The sequence below is a fragment of the Panthera tigris genome, chromosome A3 (genome assembly GCF_018350195.1).
Source record: "Panthera tigris isolate Pti1 chromosome A3, P.tigris_Pti1_mat1.1, whole genome shotgun sequence".
Lineage (NCBI taxonomy): Eukaryota > Metazoa > Chordata > Mammalia > Carnivora > Felidae > Panthera > Panthera tigris.
The window spans coordinates 31,785,459-31,804,487 of NC_056662.1; the positions used below are offsets into that span (position 1 = coordinate 31,785,459).

At 42.6% G+C, this 19,029-nt stretch overlaps 1 protein-coding gene across 7 annotated transcripts in view; it reads left to right on the top strand.

The window, feature by feature from the left end:
* The window catches only part of SHLD1 (shieldin complex subunit 1), a 96,249-nt gene extending 79,036 nt beyond the window's left edge, over positions 1–17,213 (top strand). For 6 of the 7 annotated variants that reach the window (XM_042980884.1, XM_007073237.2, XM_007073241.2 and 3 more), the window contains one exon: positions 14,393–17,213. In XM_042980884.1, the coding sequence (XP_042836818.1) occupies positions 14,393–14,835 (443 nt within the window). In that variant the 3' untranslated portion in view covers positions 14,836–17,213. Of the gene's footprint in view, positions 1–2,831; positions 3,065–14,392 lie in introns of those variants that run through there. The other variant, XM_042980887.1, reaches the window with a different exon arrangement.
* The last annotated feature ends 1,816 nt before the right edge of the window (positions 17,214–19,029 follow it).

Sequence of the window (19,029 nt, forward strand, 5' to 3'; positions counted from 1 at the left end):
AAGCTTTTCACTTGATTCATAGTTTCTATCAACTATGAAACCACCACTGCCATCAGGCCCCTGGAGGTTGAGTCACTACAATCCCACCCACACCCTGGTGCTGGTCCCCCTTGGGGAGACATGTCGGGGGACAGCTGGAGGCGCCCCCCCCCCCAGTCTGGGCTTCTGTGTTTGACACTCCCCCACACTGAGGAACCTGCTGTTTCCACCCACACTGGGATCATATTTGCTTTGTAGAGTATGCACTTGGGACCTCTCCGTAGTCAGTCCTAACCGTGAGATGGGTACTGTTTACTGTGATTCATCCCAGCAACTCTGATACCAGGATGAGGCACAGGCTGTTGATAAAGGTGATGTTCCTTCCAGTCAGGAATGAACGCTTGTTTATCTGGACTTTCCTTGTGATATGTATCTGCCACTGCACGGAGACATACAAGAGCATTTACAATTCACTTCTTAAAACCTTGGATGTTAAATGACAAATTTCTTAAATATTTACATGTAACATCACTGCTGCTGGTGCTGCTCTTGTCACTATGATAATAATTACCAAGTAGCTTTTATTTCCTGAGTGTGAACCGTGAGCTAGGCTTTATGCTAATAAATCATTAATTCTCACAACTGTCCTGCAAGGCATGACCATTATCATCCTCATTTTACAGATGAGGACATGATGATTCAGAGATGTTAAGTGACTTGCCCAAGGTCACACAGCCAGTAAGTGGCCATGCTGGGACTCAAACGCAAGCCTTCCAAACCCAGCCCGTGCTCGTAAGCATTTCATCTATCAGGACAGAAACAGTCAGATTTCTGATCTATGACTATGAGCTGTTTTACAGAAGCCAGAACTTAAATTCACGTTAATTCTGTCCTTTACTTACTTACTTTCTTACTTATATATTTATTTATAAAAAAGATAGAAATTCATTGAATATACCTCCAGGGAGCGGCAGGCAGGACAGCAGAGGAGAGGCTGTTGCAACCAGTTATGTCCTTTAAAGTAACAAATTTGAAAGTGTATAACACCATGCTGCCTGCCATTATGCACCATTGGTTTTGGAGTCCTTTGTAAGAACTGCTTTCAGAGCCAGTGTGTGAAACATAAGAAAAACAAATTTTTAACTATTTTATTATTTATTTTTGAGAGAGAGAGACAGAGACAGTGCATGAGCAGGGGAGGGGCAGAGAGAGAGGGAGACACAGAATCCAAAGCAGGCTCCAGGCTCCGAGCTGTCAGCACAGAGCCCGACGCAGGGCTTGAACTTACCCCAAGATTATGACGTGAGCCAAAGTTGGATGCCCAACCGACTGAGCCACCCAGGCGCCCCAAGCGATTTCTTTTTGGAGATAAACTTTGCTTTTTATTCCATTCCATGTTACCCTACTTGATCACCTACATTATTTATCAGATTTTACTCCTAATACCTTTTGACAATTTCCAAAAAGGTAATTCTGTCCTCTGAGGATGGAGATTTGCCACCAATGAGGACATTCAGAAGAAGCTTTCAGGGGGAGTGGAGACACTTCCTAGGAGGCTCCAGCATGTTCTCAGTGATGTCAGCATTTTGAAAATGAGAGCTTGGCCTCCCAGGATGATTAGTTTGAAGGGGAGAGCACTCAGCTATATATTCACATTCTGCTGTATTTGTTTACAGTTCAATCTGTTACTTCTTAGATAAATTGATTTGATGTGAAGTCTGTTTATACAAATATGCATTTAAGGAAAATACTACTGTGTTTAGAAAGACATCAGACTTTCCTTGTCTATCACAATCTTATAAACTCTGCTGATGTCAACACTGGAACTGGCTCTGTTTTGATAGGATTCTGTTCCTCTTTATATCTTCAAATTAGGAAATACTAACTTGTGGATTTGGACAGATTGTGAGTAGGCCCCCATTCTTCTTCAGGAAAAAAATCAGTTTGCTGCTTCCACAGCAAAGGGAGATGATCCCGCTGCTAAAAATGTCTCCAGCAACACTTCAAGCATCATTTTTAAAGTGCTTTTTTTTTTCTTACAGTGAAGGTTAAGGTTAAAGTTTCAAGCCTCATCTTAATTAGCTGCTCGCATTCAACTTAACTCTGCCAAAGTAAACAGTCGTATTCAAAATAGCAATGTTACCATAGCAACCTAGATCAGAATCGTTTGATTTTCTTTTCTGCTCACGATTGTACCTTACTATCTAGGCCATGATGTGAGACAAATCCGCAGAAACATCCCGTGTAAAATGAGATTTAAAAGAAAACATTTAGGGGGGAAAACATTTTTAAATGATTGCTTTAAGTGTTACAGGAAGCTCCTAATTCCCAGTGGCTCCTGAAGGAGATTCTCTCTCAGGTTCCCTTGTCTGACAGCCTCACCACTCAGTCCCCTCTTGCGGTTCTGGGTGGTGAAGTACCCCAGAACCTGGACAGGGTCGGGGGATCGCCGTTCTTGTTCCAGTTCTAGCTATCAGACTGTGGTCCTCAAAGTCTAGATAATTCCCCATGGCTTTTCTACTGTAAAGGGGGGCTCAGGTTCTGATCCTTTAATTTGGTTATTACTTAACAAAATGCAAAACCAAGCTGTTTTAAATCAAGCCTCGGGCTAAGCCTTAATCTTCTAGGAAAGAAGAGAATTGTTAAGCATTTTTAAGATCCAGGCCTGTGATTCCTAAATTTGTATTACCTGAATCATCTAGGGAGGCCCTCGAACTCCCCTGACTGGCTCCTCACGGCCAACATGTAAAGCTATCATTGTTCCTAATTATGGCAAATGTTAGCCACATGAAGAGCATTTTAATTAAGAAAATTAATAAGCAGATTAGCCTTTTCCATGGTCTATTTTCCAGGCCCTTCATGAAGTGATTCTGGAGACTTGGTCTTTGTCTCAATTTTCTTGCCTGGCAAATGAGACTCCGGAAGCCAGATGTTTTCCCTGCCCCTGGATCCAGCTTGGTGCGTGACTTTTTTTTTTACTAAATGGAGTGGAGACACAGTATTATTTTTGGAAGCGACACTGTGAAAGTTGTTTTACTTGAGATCTGCCATTAAAGCAAAAACAAACCTCAAGATCTTTTGTCCAGCCTCAGACAGGGATAATCTAGTCATGAGATCAAGTGGAGAAAAGTCAAACAAAGATATTGTTTTCTCTGTAATTTATTTTGTGTGCCATTAAAAAGAAGGTAGAGGGGCGCCTGGGTGGCTCAGTCAGTTAAGCATCCGACTGGCTCAGGTCGTGATCTCACAGTTCCTGGGTTCGAGCCCCACATTGGTCTCTGTGCTGACAGCTCGGAGCCTGGAGCCTGCTTCAGATGCTGTGTCTCCCTCTCTCTCTGCCTCTCCCCCACTGGTGTTCTGTCTCTCTCTGTTAAAAATAAATAAGCATTAAAAATTTTTTTAAAATAAAATAAAAAGAAGATAGAAAAGGGACAAAGCCCAGTAGAAAAATGGTAAAGAATATGAATATGAATGGCAAAGAAGTGGGCACGAAGCGTATGAAAAGCAGCTTAGCCACATTGAGTGTTAAGGGAAATGTGAATCTGAGTAAGGAGATACCATTTAAAATGCCTGACAGTATCAGAGTTTGGCAAGGCTGTGGAGAAACAGGAAAATACAACAGATACTGCTGGGGGGATTGCCACAGCCAGTTGGAGAGCGATTTGGCAGGTTCTGGTGAAATTGAACACCCACGTTCCCTTGGACTAAGCAGTTCCGCTACTGGATGTAATTCCAGAGAGTGTCTCTGCAAGTACACCGGGAGGCAGGCACTGGGGGTTCACTGAGGCCTTGTTTGTGATGGGGAAAAAATCAGACACAATCTACGTGTCTACCAGCAAGAGAATGCAATAGATGAAAAATAATGCAGTATGTTCTTTTTTTTTTTTTAAAGTTTATTTATTTATTTTGAGAGAGACAGTGATGAGGAAGGGCAGAGAGAGAGTGAGAGAGAATTCCAAGCAAGCTGTGTGCTGTCAGCACAGAGCCCAGGGTGGGGCTCAGTCTCACAAACCGCAAGATCATGACATGATCAGATGCTTAACCCACTGAGCCACCCAGATGCCCCAATGCAGTATGTTCTTATATTAGAATATTGTAAAGCAGATTCATACATAATATCAACAATGGCTGAAGTAAAAAGTCAAAGTTAAGTGAAAAAATGCAAAACTTTGTATATGGGAAGTAAAATTAAGATGATACTCACACATGTATTATGGGAACATTGGTATAAAGTATAAAAATGTGCCAGAAGGGGTGCCTGGCCGGCTCAGTTGGTGGAGCATGCGATTCTTGATCTTGGGGTCATGAGTTCAAGCCCCACGTTGGGTGTAGAAATTACTTAAAAATAAAATCTTAAGGGGCACCAGGGTAGCTCAGTCGGTTGAGCATCGAAGTCTTGATTTTGGCTCAGGTCGTGATCTCGCAGTTTGTGGGATGGAGCCCCATGCCGGGCTCTGTACTGACAATGCAGAGCCTGCTTGGGATTCTCTCTTCCTCTCTCTCTGCCCCTCCCCTGTGCATGCTTTCTGTCTCTCTCTCAAAATAAATAAATAAACACTAAAAAACACTTTAAAAAATAAAATAAAGTCTTTAAAAAATTATTAAAACATTTTAAACATGGGATGAAGGAATAAATTTCTATATAGAAATGGTCAATTTTAATTAAAAGATTTACTTCTTTTTTTGTTGTTTGTTTTTATTTTAATTCCAGTATGGTTCAATCTATAAAGAACTCACCAAACTCCACATCTGAAAAACAATCCAGTGAAGAAATAGGCAGAAGACATGAATAGACACTTTTTCAAAGAAGACATCCAGATGGCCAACAGACACATGAAAAGATACTCAATGTCACTCATCATCAGGGAAATACAATCAAAGCCACACTGATACCACCTCATGCCGGTCAGAGTGGCTAAAATGAACAAGTCAGGAGACTATAGATGCTGGCAAGGATGTGGAGAAACGGGAACCCTCTTGCACTGTTGGTGGGAATGCAAACTGGTGCAGCCACTCTGGAAAACAGTGTGGAGGTTCCTCAAAAAATTAAAAATGAACTACCCTACGACCCAGCAATTAGCACTGCTAGCAGTTTACTCACGGGATACAGGAGTGCTGATGCATAGGGGCACATGTACCCCAATGTTTACAGTGGTGCTTTCAACAATAGCCCAGTTATGGAAAGAGCCTAAATGTCCATCAACTGATGAATGGATAAAGAAGATGTGGTTTATATATACAATGGAATACTACTTGGCAATGAGAAAGAATGAAATCTGGCCATTTGCAGCAATGTGGATGGAACTGGAGGGTATTGTGCTAAGTGAAATAGGTCAGTCAGAGAAAGACAGATATCATATGTTTTCACTCATATGTGGATCCTGAGAAACTTAACAGAACCATGGGGGAATGGAAGGGGGGGAAAAGTTACAAAGAGGAAGGGAGGCAAACCATAAGAGACTCTTAAATACAGAGAACAAACTGAGGGTTGATGGGGGGTAGGGGAGAGGGGAAAATGGGTGATGGGCATTGAGGAGGGCACTTGGGATGAGTACTGGGTATTGTATGGAAACCAACTTGACAATAAATTATATTAAAAAAAGTAATTCCAGTATGGTTCACTTACAGTATTATATTCATTTCAGGTGTGCAATATAGTGATTCAGCTACTCCTTATGTCACCCAGTGCTCATCACAAATGCACTCCTTAAACCCCATCCCTAAAATGTTTCCTTCTTTAATAAGAAAAGAGACTTGAAGCAAATATGACAATATGTTAAAGGCGTGAATTTGGATATTCCAGTTCCTGTGTAATTTTCAGCACATTTTAATTTCTTAAGACAAATATAAAATGCCAAGGTAAAAGTAAGGCAGCTGACAGATCAGACAGCAAAGATGAGCCTTCTTAATTGCCCTGAGCACTTAATTTTAGGGCTTTTTGCCGATCACACAAATTTTTGGGTTTTTTCCCCCAGCATTATTTTCTTTCTCAGCAGTTGCCTTTTAGAGGACCCTAGCTTTTTCCCATTGCATCTGTTCGTCATTAGGATGAAGGGTGACAGCATAGGCCACCTCCTCTCAGGGTGATTCATCTGGATTAGCTTTCAGATATAAACAAGTACAGACTTAGGCTGAGGTTTCGGAAACACCTGACAGTATCATCCATCTTTTGAAGTGTTCATTTGGGTTAAATATCTTGATATCCACACCCCGCCCACACCCCTTTGTGAGTCTGTGGGTTTTGTCCTTTAAAGGAACAGTTGCAGATTCTAAAATGCACAAACCGCAGATGGCAGGCTGCTATCTGGCTAAAGGAGGCGTAAGCTTACTGATTTTTTTTTTTTGTCATTAATTTTATGTTATTAATAAGACAGAGAGTAAGGTACCTTAGAACTCTAGGGCTGCTGTTACTGTACAGTGGTGGAAAGCCAGATAAAACCAGAGAAAGATATCAAAGTGAATTACTGATGGGATGAAGTAAATTGAGGCCCGTATCACTCGCAGGGCCGAAACCAAAAGGTCCTTGCCCAGCCAGGGGGTAGGTGAAAAATGATTCCTGTGGAAGCAGAGGGAAAGGAAAGGAGGACTGTCTCGGAGGACAGGAGAATAGAAAGTTTAGGGGGGTACCTGGGTGGCCCAGTTGGTTAACCAGCCCGCCCTTGATTTTGGCTCAGGTCATCATCTCTTGGTTCCTGAGATCAAGTCCCACATTGGGCTCTGCACTGACAGCATGGAGCCTGCTTGGGATTGTGTCTCCCTCTTTCTCTGCCCCTTCCCTTTTTGTACTCACTCTCTGTCTCAAAAAAGATAAATAAAATTTAAAAAAAAATAGGAGAAAAACAAAAGTGTGTAGGCATCTTATTATTAACCCACAGACCAGATTATTTCTGGCATCAAAACTCAGCCCTCCTGTGACATAGGGATGTATGACAGGAACTTATATGTGATGTATCATGATACACGTATACATGTAATGAATTATGTGATCAGGGCCCTTTTGAGAGTGAAAGAAGGTGCTATTAATAATTAGTTGGGACAACAGGCATAAACTGGGGTCGTCCTGGGCAAACCTCCTAGTCACCCTAGTGAGTACTGGTCACCCAGTAATCATGCACATTTACATCTTTGTAAATGAAACTCATCAGGGGTGCCTGTCTGGTTCGGTCGGTGCAGCATGTGACTCTTGATCTCGGTGTTGTGAATTCAAGCCCCATGTTGGGTGTAGAGATTACTTAAAAATAAAATCTTTAGGGGCACCTGGATGGCTCAACTGGTTAAGTGTCCAACTTTGGTTCAGCTCATGATCTCACGGTTTGTGGGTTCAAGCTTCACATTGGGCTCTGTGCTGACAGCTCAGAGCCTGGAGCCTGCTTCAGATTCTGTTTCTGTCTCTGCCTCTCTCCTGCTTGCACTCTGTCTCTATCTCTCAAATATGAATAAACATTTAAAAATAATAATAAAATAAATTTTTTAAAAGAAAAGAAAATGAAATTCATTAAATAATAAAACATCAAAAAAATTTAAATGCATCTACCATGTGCTAGCACTGTTTTAGGCCCTGAGGGTACAACAGGTATCAAGAGAAACAAAAATCCATGAGCAGAAGCTAGACAATAAACAAATCACATGTTATTAGATGTTGGTATGTTTATATGGAAATATAAGGCAGATAAGGGAGACAGGGACAGCCAGGGCCTAGGGGAGTAAGGGAAATAGAATTTTCTTTCTTTCTTTTCTTTTTTTATCAATAATTTACTTTTTAATTTACATCCAAATTAGTTAGCATATAGTGCAACAATGATTTCAGGAGTAGATTCCTTAATGCCCTTTACCCATTTACCCATTTAGCCCATCCCCCCCCCCACAACCCCTCCACAACCCTCTGTTTGTTCTCTAAATTTAAGTCTTTTATGTTTTGTCTCCTTCCCTGTTTCTCTATTATTTTTGCTTCCCTTCCCTTCTGTTCATCTGTTTTGTATCTTAAATTCCTCATATGAGTAAAGTCATATGATATTTGTCTTTCTCTGACTAGTTTCACTTAGCATAATACCCTCTAGTTCCATCCACGTAGTTGCAAATGGCAAGATTTCATTCTTTTTGATTGCTGAGTAATACTCCATTGTGTATATATATCCATTCATCCGTCAATGGACATTTGGGCTCTTTCCATACTTTGGCTATTGTTGATAGTGCTGCTGTAAACATTGGGGTGCTTGTGCCCCTTTGAAACAGCACACCTGTATCCCTTGGATACCTGGTAGTGCAATTGCTGGGTCGTAGGGTAGTTCTATTTTTAATTTTTTGAGGAAGGAACCTCCATACTGTTTTCCAGAGTGGCTGCGCCAGTTTGCATTCCCACCAGCAGTGCAAAAGAGATCCTCTTTCTCCGCATCCTCTCCAACATCTGTTGTTGCCTGAGTTGTTCATGTTAGCCATTCTGACAGGTGTGAGGTTGTATCTCATTGTGGTTTTGATTTGTAGGGAAATGCAATTTTTAGTTGTATGCTCAGGGATGGTTTGGTAGACTGAATTATTGTTCACCAATACTCTCTGCCTCCTACGGGAGAATTTTGCATCCTCATTCTCTTGAGATTAGTTAGCATTGGCCAATGATATGTGAACAGAAGTGACAAAGCCCTCCCAGTCACCGCCTGCTCTGTCATGCTCTTTTCCCTCTGCCGCAGTCACTAAGCAATGTTGAGATAGTGGCTGCTCCGTTGGCCTAGGGTCTGGCATGAAGGCAAGGATGATACAGACCTGCTTGTATGACACAGAGCTGTAAGTAGTGAGAAATAATCCTTTGTTCTTTTATGCCCCTGAGACTTGGCACTCGCTTGTTATGTAGCATAACCTGACTGATACAGAAGCCCTCACTGAAAAGATAACATCTGAACAGAGACCTGAGGAGGTGAGGGAACCAATCATACAGATGTGTAGAGAAAGCATGTTCCACACAGAGGAACAGCAAGTGCAAAGCTTCTGAAGAGGGAGCTTGCAAGGATCAGAAACGAAGCCAGACTTCTCAAGGCAATGATGCAGAGGTATTGCACCAGTCAGATTTTCATGCACCCTGTGGGGCTGGAGACAGGACTTAGTCTTGTTCACCCGGCGATGCTGCCACTCCTTTTTATCTCTGCAGAGCATGGAGTGGAATGGCAGGAGTGATAGGGACAGACGAGGGTAAGAAGGAAAAGAAAGATCTGGGCAGAGAGATGCAACCTAGCAGAGCAGGGCTCCAGATCATGGGCACTAGCCACTCATATATTATAGATCATAGTGTCACCCACATAGAGAGCCTGTGAGGCCTCTGAAGTCTTACTGCTGTCATAAAGGAGATGAGTCTGTGAATCCAAAGTGTGCTAATCAGTGAGCACTAATAACCACGACACGCCCCTTCCCCACTCACCTTGTTCTTACACCCCTGACTTTCTTAGAGCCACACAGACTCCAAGGAACCTCCAACAGACAAACCAAGGCAGAAGGACCACTCTTAGCAGACGGTGCACTGCCCTGAAAAAGGGCTGCTTTCCCTTTGAGCAACATGAAAGGAGACTATATGAACCACATGTTCCTTCTTTCCTTAAATCCTGATAATTCTCTTTTTTTTAAATATAAAGCCTTCGATTTCTTTTGGCTCTGTGCAGCCTTGAAACCACAGATCCTCCCAATTAGTAGTCACTAGTAAAAGAGAGTCTGAACAAATAAGGCAGAGTGGGCGGCTATTGAGGCTGATGCATGAGGGAGACAGAATTCAAAATATCAAATCCATTTAGGAAAAAACTTGTTAAAGTTGAAAGCTAAATGTTTCACAGAGATAAAATCCTGCTGTGCATTTATCAACCACAGAAGTAGTCGTGGAAGATTCTCTGGAAGAAACCCCCATTAAACATCTGGGTTTCTAAAAGCTGATGGCATCTCACAGAATGCAACCATTCATCTCAAATCCTCATGCAAATTGATTGCCTAGAATTGCCATCTATGACTCCTAAACATATAAAAATGGCTTTAGATTTGTAAGAATCTTAAACATCTATGTTATCTGTTTTCTCTCTCATCAAAAGAGAATTTAACAAATGGATGCTCTGGTAGATAGGTGACCTTGAAAATGCATGCAAAAGTATGGCCATACCAAGTGCCACCTTCCTCCCTTTCTTCTTGTCAATTCCTAAAGAAATTGGAACAAAAAGGGAACAAAAAGGGAAATTCCACTCAATTTAGACAATGCCAAAATGATTGGGACTGGGGCCCTTGCTGAGAAAAATAAAATGCCATCTCGAGGTCTGAGAAGGGAGGAATGCATGGTACAAATGGATGCCAGCAAGAAAGGCATTGATTGTGCAGGGATCAATAGCAAAGGTGCCTTGGGAAGCCCAACGCAATTCAATATATTACAATGCAGTGGGATTCACCATTCACTTCCCACTCTTTCCAGAATCCATCCTTTGAGCCACTGTTCCTCTCAAGGGATAGGAGGCATAATTGTGATTTTGGGGAGGATGACTCTTTGTTGTATGGGATTGTTCTGTGCATTACAGGATGTTTCCATCCTTGATCCCACTCATTAAGTACAACCATTTTCCAATCACTAACACAAAAACATCCCCAGACTGTCCCTAGAGTAGATATTACCATCCCAAGTTGAGAGCCTTACAAGTCTGGCCTATATTAATGTAAGATTAAAGTTTGAACTTTAATGTAAGTTTGAACTATTAATGTAAGATTGAAGTTTGAACATAACTGTGAGGATGCACCACTGAGCAGGAACTGAGTTATCAAAGATCATCATTCTGTACACATGTAGGTTCATGAGGAAAAGAAAAGCGATTAGCTCTATTTGCTGGAAAAGAAATCCCAGGTATCAGAAAGGCCACAACAGCCACATGATTAGAGAGATGGCTTCGTTGTTGTTGGTAAAGCAGACTTTAAAAGGAAATCAAAGACTGAAATGAGCTGGAGACAGTGTTCAAAAGAACTGATATGGTAAATAACTCAACCCATGTTGTCATTGCTTTTCTGGAAAAGGGAAGGAGGGTTTCTTTAAGATGAGTTGCAACCTGCTTGATATTTACATGAAAAACAGAGGAGCCACACTAGTTTTTTAGGCTCTTTAGGCTCAAATCAAAGTTATTGACCAGTTCCTTAATAAGTACATGCTATGCTACTTGGAGGGTTCTGTATAAATGGCTACCTCGATGGGCAGTTTCAGGAACTCTCCAGCCTTTTCAGTGTTACTGCTGAGGACCTTCCCTCTCTCTTTCACTCTTCCCATTGACCTTTCTCAGCCCCTGTCTTCCTGCCTTACTTCCCCAGGACCAGATCATCTTTGTGGAAGCAAGTGGGAAGGGACACCTCATCTAGCCATTGTGGGACCCCTTGCCCACCCCCTTCTCCCCTTGGTTCTCCAATAGTACCGTTTATTAGGCAAGTACTGTTCACCAAGCCCTGGGCTAAGGCTTTTGTTTGTTTGTGTTAGTATTAAAGTAGGCCACCAAAGGAAATTTTAACAGTTATTCTTCCAGAGGAGGAATTTAATGACTTAATTAAATAATTCTGTAATTATTTAATTATTTTTCTTGAAAGAATCTCAAACTCATAGAAAATTTGCAAGTATAATACAAAGAATTTTTTATTTTCTGGAATTATTTGAGAGTAAGTTGCCAGCCTGATGCCCACCACCCCTGATTTTCCAATAAACAAGGACATTCTCCTACATAACCGAATGAAACTATCAAAATGAGGAAGTTCACAGGGTACATTACTACCATCTAATCGTCAGGCCCCACTCAGGCAATCCCAGTAACGTTCTTTATAGCAAAAAGATCTAGTTGAAAATCATGTGTTGCTTTCAGTTGTCATGACTCTTTGGTACTCTTCAGTGTACCGTCTTTTGCTCCGTCTTTTCTGGGTTTTCATGACCATGGCACTTCTGAAGAGTACAGGCCAGTCAGTTTGTAGAACATCTGTCGGTTTGGTTTTATCTGTCGCTCCCTCATAATTGGGTTCAGGGGCTGCACCTTCGGCAGGACTATCAGAGAAGTGGTATTGGGTCTTCCTCCTGCATCTGGTCAGGTGTCAACAGGGTTTCGATTTGTCCCATTACTGGTGATACTCACTTAGGTCACTTGATTAAGGTGATATGTGCCATGATTCTCCACTCTGAAGTTATTTTTTTCCCATTTGTAACTAGTAAGTATTTTATGGGGAAGTGCTCTGAGACTGTTCCTCAGCAAACTTGCAATTATTTTATGGATTTAAGGTTTTATATTTTAATAAATGGGCTACCATCAGTTACAGGTACTCTCATAATTTATTTTGATGCTTAAGTTGTTCCAGATGTGGCCAGGTGATCCCTTTGGAGCTGGCCTCTGCTCCCCCTTGACAAGCCTCCATCAATATTTGAGCATTCTAGATAGTAAGATGCACCAGGCCCATCTTGTACTGTCCTTAATCAGCCTGGAATCGCCATTCTTCAAGGTGGCTGAGTGCTCTGTTTTTGGGCTACTTGTGTGGTGGACCAGTGAATGCTCGTCCATGTGTGGGCTGCGTGTGTCTCACACCATATGTCCACATCCTTCTTGGGTGCTTTGGATTAACTACTCCTCTGTTCCTTGTCTTACCATAGAAGTTCTAGAAGAGAGATCATTTACTAAAACTCTTGTAGATGAGAACTCCAAAGCTCAGCAAGGTGGTATGGTGTCTAGCTGGTAGCAAAACTGGAGTCAAAACCGTAAATCTCTTCTCTTTTTCTATAACCATCCACTGCATCACACAACTTTTTTAATCGTTAGTGAGTGCAAATATTTTTATCATAGCTACTAGTTGAGTTAATGGAGTGAGGGGTGTATGTGTGGAATTAAAGCTAGTAATTTATTAAAGCTTATATCAGAGCAAAAAAGGAAAATATATTTTGATTTAATGTATACAATTTTAAAAATTAAAACTGGTTGGTGTAGAAGGAATTCTGTAAATTATTTGTGGGGAATCTTTTCTAGAACACATTGTCAGCTTGGGATTCTCTGTCTCCCTCTCTCTCTGCTCCTCCCCCGCTCATGCTTGCACACATGTGCATGTATGCTCTCTCTCTCTCTCAAAAATAAATAAACATAAAAAAAAGAAAGAATTAAGGTTCCCAAAGAGGTACAGAAAGTTAGATCACGGACTAGGATTTGGCTCCAGTTCTGGCTTCTTATTGTCTATTATTAAATCAGTTTATTTGTTACTCCTTTAAAAAACAGAAAGGTGGTGATTTTAATTGAGAGAGAAAGAGTCCATAGGATTACTGTAAGGAGTAGAAAAAGAAAATGGCTGAACTGTGTAAATGCCCAGCACTGTCTATATTAGGAGTCTTTACTGTATCTGTGCCATGGATCCTTTTGGCATCTGGTGAAGCCTTCCCACCCTTTCTTAGATAATGTTTTAAGTGAAAAAATTGAAATGTATGGGATGATCAAGGGAAAAATATTGAAATGTAGTTATTAAGTTAGTTAAAGAACAAATTTACAATATTATAATGAATATTTTTTAATTAATGTTTAAATAATAAGTTCTAGTATCAGGACCAATAACTGTGTCTTAGTGTACTTGGGCCACCATAACAAAATACCATAGACCGGGTGGCCTAAACAACAGAAATTTATTTTCTCAGAGTTCCAGAGACTGGAAGTCTGAGATCATGGTGCCAGCATGGTTGAGGTCTGGGAAGGGCTTCCTGGCTTAGAGAAGGCCACCTTCTCATCGTGTCCTCTCATTGCCTTTCCCCAGTCTTGCACCTGGACAGACAAGAGAGAGAAAAAAAGCGAGAGAGATCTCTTCCTCTTTTTATAAGGCCACCACTCCTATCAGATTAGGCACCCACCCCTTATGACCTCATTTAACCTTAGTAACCTCCTAAATGCCCCATCTCCAGATCCAGTCACGTTAGGGACTAGGGCTTCAACTGTGAATTTTGGAGGCCACACTTCAGTCCAGGGCATAGAGATGGCATAAATGATATTTTGAAACATCTTCTGCAGACTGTAATGTGGTATGAAAATAGCTGTGAGCTATTGGCAACAAAGTCATACGTACTGCTGCTAGTAGGTTTGTTGCTTACATTTATTATGGAAGGGAATGCTTAATTTTTGATCGAGGGTAGTGAAAATAAAGATACAAGTTTTCTCCCTACCCAAATTCACAACTACCCTGAACTTCTGTACAAAGACCATAGATAAGAACTCCTGAAACATGCACATAAGATGTTCTTGTTTGGAGCAAACAAGTGGCATAACCCCCAGGATGGTGGGGATCGATCCCAAAATCGGCCAGTCCTGCCCAGACCAGTCACCCAGGAGCAGCAGGTGACTTGAAGAGACATCATCTGCTTCTGGCCTTTTTGAATGTGTGTTCAAGTACTGGAATGTGTTTTGTCTTGCAGATACCAGTAACCTAAATTCCGAACAAAATGATTCCTGGACCTCTGAGAACTTCTGGCTGGACCCTTCTGTGAAGGGCCAGGTGAAGACCAAGGCAGAGGATGATGGGCTTCGGAAATCCCTGGATAGATTCTATGAAGTGTTTGGCTGTCCACAGCCGGCCTCTGGAAATGCACTCCCCGCAGCAGTGTGCCAGTGCCTGTCTCAGAAAATCAACGAACTGAAGGGCCAGGAGAGCCGAAAGTATGCCCTCCGCAGTTTCCAAATGGCCCGGGTCATCTTCAACCGGGATGGCTGCTCGGTCTTACAGAGGCATTCCAGGGATGTCCACTTCTACCCATCGGGAGAAGGAAGTGTGTCTCTGGATGATGAAAAGCCAACCCCGGGACTTTCAAAAGATATCATTCATTTCCTCTTGCAGCAGAATGTGATGAAAGACCTCTAAGTAGTGCCTGGTGGTAAGAGCAGGCAGTGTGGAGGGTGGTCCGGTGGCCAACGCTGTTAGTGCACACCCACTTCCCCTCCAGCCCCTCTTGCCCGCTCTGTGTGTCCAGCCCCCTGTGTGTCTGGCCCCTGTGTCCATACCACCTCCCACCCCACCCTACCACTCCCTTTGACTTAAGGCCAGTGACTGACTGATTGTGGAGCCCAGAAGCACATCTTCCTTGCCCCAAGGAAGGAAGGACATGCTCTGAGGCATAAATTATTCTCCAGAGCTCCCCTCTGGATCAGGCCAAGACTGGGACTTCACACGAAATCACTCCCTTGCTCAGCACCTGCCGTTTCCCTGTCCTCCCATTCATCTACTGGTGTCTCCCAGGGGCCTTTCCTTAATATATCTCTTGTACCTGGATCCTTGACTCAGAATCTACTTCTGGGAGAACCCAACCTAAGGGAACAGGCTTTCTTTGTTACATGAGTTTTTTAAAGGATTTAAAGCTTTGCGCCAAAGCAAGTATAAGAATTGTACCAAGTTGTAGAACTGAGACCATGTGACTGCGCATGTATTTCCCAAAATAACATAAAGATTTAAATACGGTTCCCAAAAGTGCATCACATCTTCCTCATACCCTTGCCTCTCCAAAGCCAGAATTCCCTGTTTTGTCATTCTAACAGGGTGTGGAAGGAACATTTGGATCATCTAAAATAAGAGCTAAGATTTGCAAATGAAAAGAAGGGGGGGCGGGGCTCTCGGTCTCCACCAGATTGGCAGTGTGGAAGGTGTGAAGAAAACAAATGTGCGCCACCTACCGAAGGACGCGCCGCGAGGCTGACGGGACGCGGCCTTGGCAGTTTGTGGTGGAAGAGAGTAAGGAATCCTTTGCCCAAGTGGACTCCTCCCTGTCATTTTTGCCTTCTGCCTGTACCCTCTGTCACCCTCTGAACAGTTGGCCCCTCACCCCTGTCCCGTCCTTGCTCCGCCAGGGAGTGGCTTTAAATAGCCAGCGCCGGCTTGCGCCGGCAGAGGCCCTGCTCCACGGCCGTGTCCTGAAACCCCCTTTGAGACTCGGGTGGTAGAATGACGTCACCTGGCACCGAGCTCTTGGAAGCTGTAACCGGAGGCCTCGTGCTAATCCCTGCCTCGACAGCCCTTGAAATAAATTACGTTGGCAGAAAGAGGGCTATCGTTTGTTTGGGGGAACAACAAGATGAGGCTGGCAACACTGTGCAGTTAGATTTTGAGAAACTCGAGGTGAAATTTCATTGGCCTAAGGCTCCATAAGCTTGCCAGAAAGCAGAGTTTGCAAACGGATCGGCCTCGAGGCGCGCATGAAGAGTGAGTGAGCCCTCTCAGGCAGGTCTCTTGGGGACTCTCCGAGCAAGAGTGGGGATTTTGCTTGAAAGGTCAGGGATTACATACCAAGGCTTCCAGTGCCGGGAAGAGCAGAGGTAAGAAACAGTGTTTCACACTGCAGTGCAGAAGCCCCTTGGAAGAGACCTAAATGATAGGAACTAGGAAATGGGGAGGTCTTTGAGAGATACTGAAGGAAACAATACTCTGCGTTTTCCTCTGACAAGCAATCATGTGAGTCTTTCCCCAGGAGCTTCTCCTATGCAACACCCCCAAATTACTCGTAAACCAGTGGGCCTTACAATTGAAAATGTGCAGGTTGAATTTTAAGGTCCGTAGTTTTATTGTTTTTTAAGGTGGAGCAAATTAATAGACGCAACTGAAGAATGCTGTAGATTTCAGAATTATTCATTCACTGAAAGGAATATTGGAGATTAGTTTCCATGGCCACCAACAGAAGGAAACCGGATTATTTTATACTGTTTTTATAACACAGAAGATGGAAGCTATTCCAATCTCCATGCCAGAAGCAGCCGCTTCTGTTTGGCACCGAGATTTTAGTATTGGTAATTTTGTAACCTTTATTATCATCAGTGCTGAGGGTGCTCAGTAAAAAGAGGTAGATCCTGAAACCAGAGCATTTAGAAACCTGGAAGCCAGAATCACCTTAGGGTGAAGGAAAAAAAAAAAAAAAAAGAGGAAAAAAAGAGTGTGGTGTGTGTTTGCTTGTATCTGAGTAAGTGCTTGTGACAGGTCAGTACAAGATATTTGATTCCCTGCAGTCTCGCTCTCTAATTTGATCTTCTTCACAACGTTGGGATGGCATTTTCCATTTATCCCTGTTTACCTTTAATAAAGACTAAGAGATAAGGGTGTTAAGGCTCTGGCCTTTGGCATTATTGTCTGTCTCTGCCCTCCTGATCACTTCACCGTCTTATCATCCCGTGAACATTCTCACTGGCCTATGATATCATCTGTGGCCCTTTTCAGAGGTCTCTGCGAGGGAGGATTTGCTCGCAGGAACATCAGAACTCCAAAGAAGAGAAACTGCTACCAGTGTCTTGTATGTGTATGACTTCACTAGTCATTTCTTTACATGACCTACGTGAGAACACATGCTGTAGATCTTATTACCAGCAATTAGCACAAGACAATATGGAGATCACCAGCCAGCCCAGGTGGCTCCTTGCTGAGAGAGAATTTTCATCTGGAGAACAGATGGGGATGGTTTGCTCAAACTACTCGTTTCCAGAGCTGCTGGTAGTATACAAAATAACTGTAGGTGCCACATGGACGAACAATGTTTATCTTCATGGTTATCTATTTTGTTTAATGTGTTAGAAAAATATATAACTACCACGTTGAATCTGTGCTTTTACAGACAGCATGTAGGACAAGCCTAATATATTTAAAATTTTAAAGTGAATTAGTGAAAAAGTTAATGCTGTCGACAATATACAGATATGTCAAAAATTATAAAGGTGGTATACCAGGAAATGATTGAAATTTGGGATATAAGGGGAGAGAGAATCTATTCTACCTTCTGTATCCCCCGTTTCTCTCCGGGAATACTGCAGGAAGCTTCCATCAGGTCAACCCACATCTTCCTTTGCTTCTATTTAGTTTTTAAGGTTTTTTTTAATGTTTATTTATTGAGAGAGCAAGAATGATCAGGGAAGGGGCCCAAAGAGAATCCCAAGCAGGCTCCTCACACAGCGCAGAGCCCAACTCAGGGCTCGATCCCATGAACAGTGAGATCATGACCTTAATAAAAATCAAGAGCTGGTTGCTTAACCAACTGAGCCACCCAGGCGCCCTATCCTTTGCCTCTCTTTACCCTGCAGCTGTGTTGCAAACCCTTTTAAAAAGCAAACAGATGTGAATAGCCAGAAAATTAAAGAGAAGGGACTAGCCTTGTCAAATATGAAGACGTTTTTAACTTACAGTAACTAAAGCAACAACAAAACCAAAGTAGACAAATCAAAGAAAAAAGCATTCAGCCCATAGACCTAAATGTATGTGTAAATGGAGTATTTGATGAAGGTAACATTTCAAATTTGCAAGGGAAGGTGGAGTTTTTAGCAAATGGTTTTATTTATTTATTTATTTTTTTAGTTTATTTATTTATTATTTTGAGAAAGAGAGCATGCAAGTCGGGGAGAGGCTGAGAGAGAAGCCCAAGCAGGCTCTGCACTGTCAGTGGGGAGCCGATGCAGGGCTTGAACTCACGAGCCGCGAGATCATGACCTGAGCCGAAGTTGGATGCTAAACTGACTGAGCCACCCAGGTGCCCCTTAGCAAATGGTTTTAGAATAATTGGCTCCCCAACTGGGGGAGGAGAGTAAAAAAAAGGCTAAATTCTTCGCCTCATTCTTGATATCCAAATGAATTTTAGGTGGATTAAAATTTTAAAGTAAGGGGCACCTGAGTGGCTCAGTTGGTTAAGCTTCCAACTCTTGATTTTAGCTCAGGTCATGATTGCACGATTCATGGGTTTGAGCCCTGTATGGGGCTCTACTCTGGCAGTGTGGAGCCTGCTTTGGATTCTCTCTCTCTCTCTCTCTCTCTCTCTCTCTCTCTCTCTCCCCCCCCCCCCCCGAGAGAGAGGGAGGGAGAGAGGGTGTGAGCTGGGGAGGGGCAGAGAGAGAGAGAGACAGAGAGCGAGACACAGAATCTCGCTGTGCTGAGCTGCCATCACAGAGCCTGACTCGGGGCTCAAACTTGCAAGCCACGAGATCATGACCTGAGCTGATGTTGGACACTTCACTGACTGAACCACCCAGGTGTCCCCCCCAAATTTTTTCAGGTAAAAAGATAAAAATCATAAAATTCTAGAATAAAAAATGA